Raw genomic sequence first — 10,314 nt, 5'->3', positions numbered from 1 at the left:
ACTGATCGACTTCACTTTCACTGGCCCCACCTGTGCATGCATGTAGTTATTTTTAGTCCCTTCTAGTTTATTTGTATTAGTATTTTTTTGCTGTACAAAGAGGTGTTTGTCCAGGTACTAGGTCTGTCTAGTCAAGGCTATGGTTTTTCCAGTGGTCATGTATGGATGTAAGCGTTAGACTGTGAAGAAAGCTGAGCGCTGAAGAATTAATGCTTTTGAACTGTGGTGTTGGAGAAGACTCTTCAGAGTCCCTTGGACTGCAAGGAGATCCAACCAATGCATTTTGAAGGAGATTAGCCCTGGGATTTCTTTGGAAGGAATAATGCTAAAGCTGAAACTCCAGTACATTGGCCACCTCATGCGAAGAGTTGACTCATTGGAAAAGACTCTGATGCTGGGAGGGATTGGGGGCGGGAGGAGAAGGGGACGACAGAGGATGAGATGGTTGGATGGTATCACTGACTCAATGGACGTGAGTCTGAGTGAACTCCAGGAGTTGGTGATGGACAGGGAGGCCTGGGGTGCTGCAATTCATGGGGTCGCAAAGAGTTGGACATGACTGAGCAACTGAACTGAACTGAACTGAATGTAGATGAGAAGCATTAGTCTGTGTGTGTGTGTGTGTGTGTGTGTATTTTGGAGCTGGGAGACACTACCATCAGATTGAGATTAGCTGCTCACATTTGAGATAGAGACCAGAGGTGGCTGAAACTAACTAGGTAGGCAGCCTCTAAGTCTGGAACTTGGTCTTTCTTTTTTCCATCACACAGGTAAATGCCGTACTTTTCTTAGGAATTACTTCCTAGACAGTGTATCATGGGGGTTATGTGCCCTTCCTAACACATTAGTCATAAGTCCACACCTTCTCATCTGGTATTCCTCATAGGAAACTGTAGTTTCCAGGATACTTAGTGAATATCTTTTCCCAGATTGTGTCTTTAAGTTTTGTCTTTGCTGCTTTTGTTATGCATAAAAGTTTATTTTGTGTAAATGGTGGTATAAATGATCCTTTCCTTTCTAATTTGTGATTTGCACTTCCTATTTAAGCTCTCTGTTGCTAAGTCTGCTAAGTCACTTCAGTCGTGTCCGACTCTGTGCAACCCTAGAGACGGCAGCCCACCAGGCTCCACCGTCGCTGGAATTCTCCAGGCAAGAACACTGGAGTGGGTTGCCATTTCCTTCTCCAATGCATGAAAGTGAAAAGTGAAAGTGAAGTCCCTCAGTTGTGTCCGACTCTTTGCGACCCCCTGGACTGCAACCTACCAGGCTCCTCCGTCCATGGGATTTCCCAGGCAAGAGGACTGGAGTGGGGTGCCATTGCCTTCTCCATTTAAGCTCTCTAGCCCCAGAGGAAACAAACCAATTTGATCACATGGACCACAGCCTTGTGTAACTCAATGAAACTATGAGCCATGCCATGTCGGGCCACCAAGACGGACGGGTCATGGTGGAGAGTTCTGACAAAATGTGATCCATTAGAGAAGGGAATGGCAAACCACTTCAGTATTCTTGCCCCATGAACAGTATGAAAAGGCAAAAAGATGATACTGAGAGATGAACTCCACAGGTAGGTAGATACCCAATATGTTATTGGAGATCAGTGGAGAAATAACTCCACAAAGGATGAAGAGATGGAGCCAAAGCAAAAATAACACCCAGTTGTGGATGTGACTGGTGATGGAATTAAAGTCCGATGCTGTAAAGAACAATATTGCATAGGAACCTGGAATGTTAGGTTCATGAATCAAGGCAAATTGGAAGTGGTCAAACAGGAGATGGCAAGAGTAAGCATTGACATTTTAGGAATCAGCAAACTAAAATGGACTGGAATGGGTGAATTTAACTCAGATGACGATTATATCTACTACTGTGGGCAAGAATCCTTTACAAGAAATGTAGTAGCCATTATAGTCAACAAAAGAGTCCGAAATGCAGTACTCGGATGCAATCTCAAAAGTGACAGAATGATTTCTGTTCGTTTCCAAGGCAAACCATTCAGTATCACAGTGTTCCAAGCCTATGCCCTGACGAGTAATGCTGAAGAAGCTGAAGTTAAATGGTTCTTCTGAAGACCTACAAGACCTAGAACTAACACCCCAAAAAGATGTCCTTTTCATTATAGGGGACTGGATGCAAAAGTAGGAAGTCAAGAAACACCTGGAGTAACAGGCAAATTTGGCCTTGGAGTACAGAATGAAGCAGGGCAAAGGCTAATAGATTTTTGCCAAGAGAATGCACTGGTCATAGCAAACACCATCTTCCAACAACACAAGTGATGACTACACATGGACATCACCAGATAGTCAATACCGAAATCAGATTGATTATATTCTTTGCCGCCAAAGATGGAGAAGCTCTATACAGTCAGCAAAAACAAGACTGGAAGCTGCTGTGGCTTAGATCATGAACTCCTTATTGCCAAATTCAGACTTAAATTGAAGAAAGGAGGAAAAAACACTAGACCATTCCGTTATGACCTAAATCAAATCCCTTATGATTATACAGTGGAAATGACAAATAGATTCAAGGGATTAGATCTGATAGAGTGCCTGAAGAACTATGGACAGAAGTTCGTGATATTGTACAGAAGGCAATGATCAAGACCATCTCCAAGATAAAGAAATGCAAAAAGGTAAAATGGTTGTCTGAGGAGGCCTTACAAATAGCTGAGAAAGGAGAAGCAAAAGGCAAAGGAGAAAAGGAAAGATATACCCATCTGAATGCAGAGTTCCAAAGAATAGCAAGGAAAGATAAGAAAGCCTTCCTCAGTGATCAATGCAAAGAAATAGAGGAATATAATAGAATCCGAAAGACAACAGATCCTTCAAGAAAATTAGAGATACCAAGGAATATTTCATGCAAAGATGGGCTTGATAAAGGACAGAAATGGTATGGACCTAACAGAAGATATTAAGAGGTGGCAAGAATACACAGAAGAACTGTACGAAAAGATGTTTCATGACCCAGATAACCACATTGGTGTCCTCACTCACCTGAAACCAGAAATCCTGGAATGCGAAGTCAAGTGGGTCTTGGCAAGCATCACTACGAACAAGCTAGTGGAGGTGATGGAATTCCAGCTGAGGTATTTCAAATCCTAAAAGATGATGCTGTGAAAGTGCTGTGCTCAATATGCCAGCGAACTTGGAAAACTCAGCAGTACCATAGGACTGGAAAAGGCCAGTTTTCATTCCAATCCCAAAGAAAGGCAATACCAAAGAATGCTCAAATCAAATTGCCAACATCCGCTGGATCATGGAAAAAGCAAGAGAGTTCCAGAAAAACATCTATTTCTGCTTTATTGACTATGCCAAAGCCTTTGACTGTGTGGATCACAATAAACTGTGGAAAATTCTGAAAAAGATGGGAATACAGACCACCTGACCTGCCTCTTGAGAAATCTGTATGCAGGTCAGGAAGCAACAGTTAGAACTGGACATGGAACAACAGACTGGTACCAAATAGGAAAATGAGTACGTCAAGGCTGTATATTGTCACCCTGCTTATCTAATTTATATGCAGAGTACATCTTGAGAAACGCTGGACTGGAAGAAACACAAGCTGGCATCAAGATTGCTGGGAGAAATATCAATAACCTCAGATATGCAGATGACACCACCCTTATGGAAGAAAGTGAAGAGGAGCTAAAAGCCTCTTGATGAAAGTGAAAGAGGAGAGTGAAAAAGTTGGTTTAAAGCTCAACATTCAGAAAACGAAGATCATGGGATCCAGTCCCATCACTTCATGGGAAATAGATGGGGAAACAGTAGAAACAGTGTCATACTTTATTTTGGGGGGCTCCAGAATCACTGCAGATGGTGATTGCAGCCATGAAATTAAAAGACGCTTACTCCTTGGAAGGAAAGTTATGACCAACCTAGATAGTATATTCAAAAGCAGAGACATTAGTTTGCTGACTAAGGTCCGTCTAGTCAAGGCTATGGTTTTTCCTGTGGTCATGTATGGATGTGACAGTTGGGACTGTGAAGAAGGCTGCACGCCAAAGAATTGATGCTTTTGAACTGTGGTGTTGGAGAAGACTCTTGAGAGTCCCTTGGACTGCAAAGAGATCCAACCAGTCCATTCTGAAGGAGATCAACCCTGGGATTTCTTTGGAAGGAATGATGCTAAAGCTGAAACTCCAGTACTTTGGCCACCTCATGAGAAGAGTTGACTCATTGGAAAAGACTCTGATACTGGGAGGGATTGGGGGCAGGAGGAGAAGGGGACGACCGAGGATGAGATGGCTGGGTGGCATCACCAACTCGATGGACATGAGTCTGAGTGAACTCTGGGAGATGGTGATGGACAGGGAGGCGTGGCGCGCTGCGATTCATGGGGTCGCAAAGAGTCGGACACGACTGAGCAACTGAACTGAACTGAACTGAACTGAACCGCACAATTGCACTCATCTCACATGCTAGTAAAGTTATGCTCAAAATTCTCCAAGCCAGGCTTCAACAGAACATGAACCATGAACTTCCATATGTTCAAGCTGGATCTAGAAAAGGCAGAAGAACCAGAGATCAAATTGCCAAAATCCCCTGGATCATCAAAAAAGCAAGAGAATTCCAGTAAAACATCTACTTTTGCTTTATTGACTATGCCAAAGTCTTTGACTGTGTGGACCACAACAAATTGTGGGAAGTTCTTCAAGAGATGGGAATACCAGACCACCTTACCTGCCTCCTGAGAAATGTGTATGCAAGTCAGAAAGCAACAGTTAGAACTGGACATGGAACAACAGACTGGTTCCAAATAGGAAAAGGAGTACGTCAAAGCTGTATATTGTCACTGTGCTTATTTAACTTATATGCAGAGTACATCATGAGAAATGCTGGACTGGATGAAGCACAAGCTGGAATCAAGATTGCCAGGAGAAATATCAATAACCTCAGATATGCAGATGATACCACCTGTATTTATGGCAGACAGTGAAGAAGAACTAAAGAGCCTCTTGATGAAAGTGAAAGAGGAGTTGGCTTAATGCTCAACATTCAGAAAACTAAGATCATGGCATCTGGTCCCATCACTTCATGGCAAATAGATGGAAAAACAATGGAAACAGTGAGAGATTTTATTTTGAGGGGCTCCAAAATACTGCAAATAGTGACTGCAGCCATGAAATTAAAAGATGCTTGCTCTTTGGAAGAAATGTTATGACCAACCTAGACCGCATATTAAAAGCAGAGACATCACTTTGCCAACAAAGGTCTGTTTAGTCAAAGCTATGGTTTTTCCAGTAGTCATGTATGGATGTGAGAGTTGGACTATAAAGAAAGCTGAGCACCGAAGAATTGATGCTTTTGAACTGTGGTGTTGGAGAAGGCTCTTTAGAGTCCCTTGAACTGCAAGAAGATCCAACCAGTCCGTCCTAAAGGAAATCAGTCTTGAATATTCATTGGAAGGACTGATGTTGAAGCTGAAACTTGAATACTTTGGCCACCTGATGTGAAGAACTGACTCATTTTTAAAGACTGTGATGCTGGGAAAGATTGAAGGTGGGAGGAGTAGGGAATGACAGGATGAGATGGTTGCTTGGCATCACCAACTCAATGGACAGGAGTTAGAGTAAGCTCCAGTGGTTGGTGATGGACAGGGAAGTGTGGTGTGCTGCCGTCCATGTGATTGCAAAGAGTCGCACATGACTGAGCAACTGAACTGAACTGAGCCCCACCTCATTGTCATAAAATTATTTTCTTCTTACATCTTCCTGTCTATGTCTCTGTCTTCTTTTCTATTTCTGGAATCTTTAGTCCTGTGGCATTTTTCTAGGCCCCAGGCGAGACACATTTTGGAACAAAGTGTCACAGAAGGATATAATTAATGAGAAAGTTAAAGAGATCTAAATGACAGACTAAGAAGAAGTGCAATATCTTATTTTATAGGTGAAGAAACAGGGGAAGAAACAGAATAAAAAAGAAGTCAAGAGGTCTCTTCCAAGATCAAAGATCAAGTAAGTACGAACTAAAGTCATCATATTCTGTAAGTTATTGAGATGTTCTCCAACAGTCATCTCTGACCTTTCCCAGGTGACTGTGTACTCATTCATTCATTCATTTACCCATCTAGCAGATTGTGGTTAGTCCCAAGAGGGATTTCCTGAAAGACAGATTGACTCCATGACTGTGTTTCCCCATCCAGTCATCCATTCATCCCTTCATCTTCCTAACACATTTTTAATGAGTTCTAGGCTCCATGCTAGGCTCTGGGGTTATATAGGTAAATAGATATTATAGGCCACATAGCAGGTGGGAAGTTGGTAAGGGAATAAAAATTATAACAAAGTGATAAGTATTATACTAGGAGAAGTAGGGAGTATCATGGAAATACATGGAAAGGATCTCCAACCTTTTTCAGGGTGGCAGGGATCAGGAAATTCACAGTGCCCTGTGTTGAACCAGAGGAGATAACAAGATCACTCATTCATTCCATGCTGCTGCTGCTGCTAAGTCGCTTCAGTAGTATCCGACTCTGTGCGACCCCAGAGACAGCAGCCCACCAGGCTCCCCGTCCCTGGGATTCTCCAGGCAAGAACACTGGAGTGGGTTGCCATTTCCTTCTCCAATGCATGAAAGTGAAAAGTGAAAGCGAAGTCACTCAGTCGTGTCCGACTTCTAGCGACCCCATGGACTGCAGCCTACCACGCTCCTCCATCCTTGGGATTTTCCAGGCAACAGTACTGGAGTGTGATGCCATTGCCTTCTCCCATTCATTCCATAGGTGGAGTCTATTATGTGCCAGGTGTTAGATGCTGGGAGTGAAGAGATGAGCATCACAGATGCTGTCCTTCCTCAGAGCCTAATTAGGGAGATTAGAAATATGTATTAAAAATCTCTGGGCCAAAAAAAAAAAAAAATCTCTGGGCCTTGGGAGGACCACTGTATCCTTCATTTGACTCACACTTGTTTATTGAGTGCTTCCTGTGAGCTTTCCAAAAGTAGAAGAGAGACAATGAATTGGACGTGTTTCGAGACTTTCAGGTTCAGAGACCATTAAAAGAGTCCCTTTATGATTGTTAGTAATCTCACGAGGTAGAAGGGGTTCCAACCACAAAAGATGTACAGAAGAAACATGCCAGAGTTTAGCTAAAGCAGCAGTTATTTACCTCTGGAAGTTTCAGTGAAGGTTTTATGGAAGGGATGGCATCTGGATTGAGTCTAGAAAGAAGCTTTTTTTTTCTCTATTACCTCATTTAATTCTTAGAACAGTTCTCTGAGGCACAGGTTTAATCCTCATATTATATTTGAGAAATCTGAGGCACAAAGAGGTAAAGTGATTTGCCCAGGGTCACTGAGCTCAGTGGTAGAAACTAGCCTCAAACTTAAGTCCCTGTCTGTAAAATTGTTACCCCTTCCTGTTGCACCCATCTCCTTGTCATATGTTTCTCTTCTGGGAAACATTTTCTCAGGACACCTGATCCCAGCTCTCTACTCTGCTCCTCCCATGAACTGAATCTTCCCAGACCCTCCGTCTTAGGGTCCTACCTTCTTGCCAGGGTCTCCTTCCCCCTGGCCAGGGTCTTAAAGGTTCCTAAACCTCTGCTACCCCAAATTGTCTAAAGCTATCCCAAAGCAGGTTTAGGAATTACTGGATCCCTTTAAAGAAAAATCTCAGTCTCTAAGAGCTCAAGGTTTAAAGAATTTAGATCTTCGATTAGAAATTTCTTTTCCTAAAGGAAGTGGCATTGGAGCCTAATCTTAAAGCATGAGATCAGTGAGATGTATAAGATAGAAGAGCTGTTCTGGGCCAAAGGAACACTAAGAACAAAGACATGGATCTGTAGGGCCTCAGAGAGAGGGTGTGTGTTGGGGGTGGTCCTGGTGGGCTCATAGGCTGTGTTGGGGTGAGAGCAGCCCTGCCCCTCCTCACTCCTCACTTCCTGTTTTCCGTGCTTGGCTTTTAGGGTCATGGCCTCCACAGGACTCTACAAGCTGGATGATGGGAAGCCTCACCTGAGCAACTGCTTTCCAGCCAAAAGCCTGCTTCGGATGCCAGAGGAAGGTCAGGTGACTTCTCAAATCAGAACCTTGCCTCACACCCAGCACCTGCTTCAGAATGTCTCTAACACCCATGTCTTCTTCTTCAACCCATTCACTAATGTTCCCTGCCCCATCCTATTCCTTCCCTTCTAATCCATCTTCCCCCCAGCAGCCTCAGAGAGTCTAATTTTTTTTTGTCCTATTTATGTATGTATTTGGGCTTACCAGGTAGCTCAAACGGTAGAGAATCTGCCTGCAATGCGGGAGACCTGGGTTCGATCCCTGGGTTGGGAAGATCCCCTGGAGCAGGGCATGGCAACCCACTCTAGTATTCTTGCCTGGAGAATTCCATGGACAGAGGAGCCTGGTGGGCTATAGTCCATGGGCTCGCAAAGAGTCTGACATGACTGAGCAACTAACATGTATCTGTTTAAAATGTCTTATTTTTACACAATTGTTCAAGATTACTTTTCATTTACAGTTATTACAAGATATTGGCTATATTCCCCATGTTGTACAGTACATCCTTGAGCCTAACTTACACCCAGGAGTTTGTACCTCCCATCCCTACATGGCCCCTCCATCCCTCTTCTCTGCTTGGAACCACTAATTCTCTGTGTCTGTGAGTCTGCTTCTTCAATTTTTTTATTCACTAGTTTGTTGTGTTCTTTAGAATCTACCTATAAGCAATATCTTATATGGGCAGTTTTTCTCTTTCTCTGTCTGACTTACTTCACTTAATATAATGCCCTCGGGGTCCATCCATGTTGTTGCAAATGGCAAAATTCCTTTTTAATGGTTAAGTAGTACCCCATTGTATATATGTCCCACAGATTTTATCTGTTCATCTGTTGATGGACGCTTAGGTTGTTTCCATGTCTTGGGCTGCTGCAGATAATGCTGCTTTGAACACTGGGGTATGTTTTTGAATTGGTAACTTTGATTTTTTAAATTTATTTTTTTAAATTATTTGTTTATTTTTGGCTGTGCTGGGTCTTTGTTGCTGCTCGGACTTTTCTCTAGTTGCAGTGCATAGCAGCTGCTCTTTGTTGCAGTGTGTGAGCGTCTCATTGCAGCAGCTTCTCATGTCATGGAGCACGAGTTCTAGGGCATGTGGGCTTCCGTAGCTGCAGCGCATGGGCTCAGTAGCTGTGGTTCCCAGGTTCTAGAGCACAGACTCAATAGTTACAGCGCACGGGCTTAGTTGCCCCATGGCATGTGGGATCCTCCCAGACCAGGGATCGAACTGGTGTCTCCTGCACTAGGAGGTAGATTCTTTACCACTGAGCTACGAAGGATGCCCAGTGACTTTGTCTTTTGTGGATATACACCCAGGAGAGGAATTTCTGGATCATATGGTCGTGCTATTTTTAATTTTTTGAGGAACCTCCATAATGTTTTCCTCTGTGGCTGCACCAGTTTCCATGCCCACTAACGGTGTACAAAGGTTCTCAGGGAACCTTCTAATGTACACCACAGTGTTCTCATCTGTTCAGTGAATTCTCACTGCTGTTCTTTACCTTTCTGTTCTACCCCATGCCTTGATTTATGCCCTGTTTCATAGTGTTCTATTTTGACATAGCTTTTTTTAAAAATTGCTTATTTTTTAATTGAAGGATAATTGCTTTACAGAATTTTGTTGTTTTCTGTCCAACCTCAACATGAATCAGCCATAGGTATACATATATCCCCTCCCTCTTGAACCTCCCTCCCATCTCCCTCCCCATCCCACCCCTCTAGGTTGGTACAGAGCCCCTGTTTGAGTTTCCTAAGACATACAGCAAATTCCTGTTGGCTGTCTGTTTTATATATGGTAATGTAAGTTTCCGTGTTACTCTCTCCATACATCTCACCCTCTCCTCCCCTCTCCCCATGTCCATGAGTCTGTTCTCTATTCACATAGTTTTTAACCATTTGCCTGGAATGTTCCAGCTCTCATTCCAGTTGTCCAGACTCCTCCCATCCCACTGGCTCAGCTTGTCTCCCACATCTTCCAATAAGCCATGTCCAGCTACTCCAGCCCTCAGTGCCCATCCTCTCTTGTGAGCCATCTTCCTTTCTGTGTTTCTTGTTTGATGTATAGTCATATTCTGCCTAGCTCCTAAATAAAGTGGCTTAAACTTGACTCTGCTAAATAGTTTTTCAACCATTTATCTAATTAAAGACTCCCCTGGGGCAGGGACCCCTCCTAATGCTGAGCAGAGTCCTGCACATGGAACACTGCTGAGAAGTGTGGTTTCACTGGATTGAATTTATTGCTTTGAAAGTGTAGAGCAAGGGAAAAGTACCTCTAGCTTACCCTGGATGGAGTGGCTTGCTGCTCAGTCTGTAC

General features: G+C 43.3%; 1 protein-coding gene across 5 annotated transcripts in view; it reads left to right on the top strand.

Annotated features, from left to right (window-relative positions):
* The window catches only part of XRRA1 (X-ray radiation resistance associated 1), a 67,079-nt gene that overhangs the window by 1,312 nt on the left and 55,453 nt on the right, over positions 1–10,314 (top strand). For all 5 annotated transcript variants that reach the window (XM_027979533.2, XM_027979534.2, XM_012096051.4 and 2 more), the window contains exons 2-3: positions 5,889–5,956; positions 7,907–8,004. In XM_027979533.2, coding sequence (XP_027835334.1) covers positions 7,911–8,004 — 94 coding nt within the window. In that variant the 5' untranslated portion in view covers positions 5,889–5,956; positions 7,907–7,910. The remainder of the gene's footprint in view (positions 1–5,888; positions 5,957–7,906; positions 8,005–10,314) is intronic.

The sequence above is a fragment of the Ovis aries genome, chromosome 15 (assembly GCF_016772045.2).
Source record: "Ovis aries strain OAR_USU_Benz2616 breed Rambouillet chromosome 15, ARS-UI_Ramb_v3.0, whole genome shotgun sequence".
Taxonomy (NCBI): Eukaryota; Metazoa; Chordata; class Mammalia; order Artiodactyla; family Bovidae; genus Ovis; species Ovis aries.
This window is presented reverse-complemented; position numbering and strand designations above follow the sequence as displayed.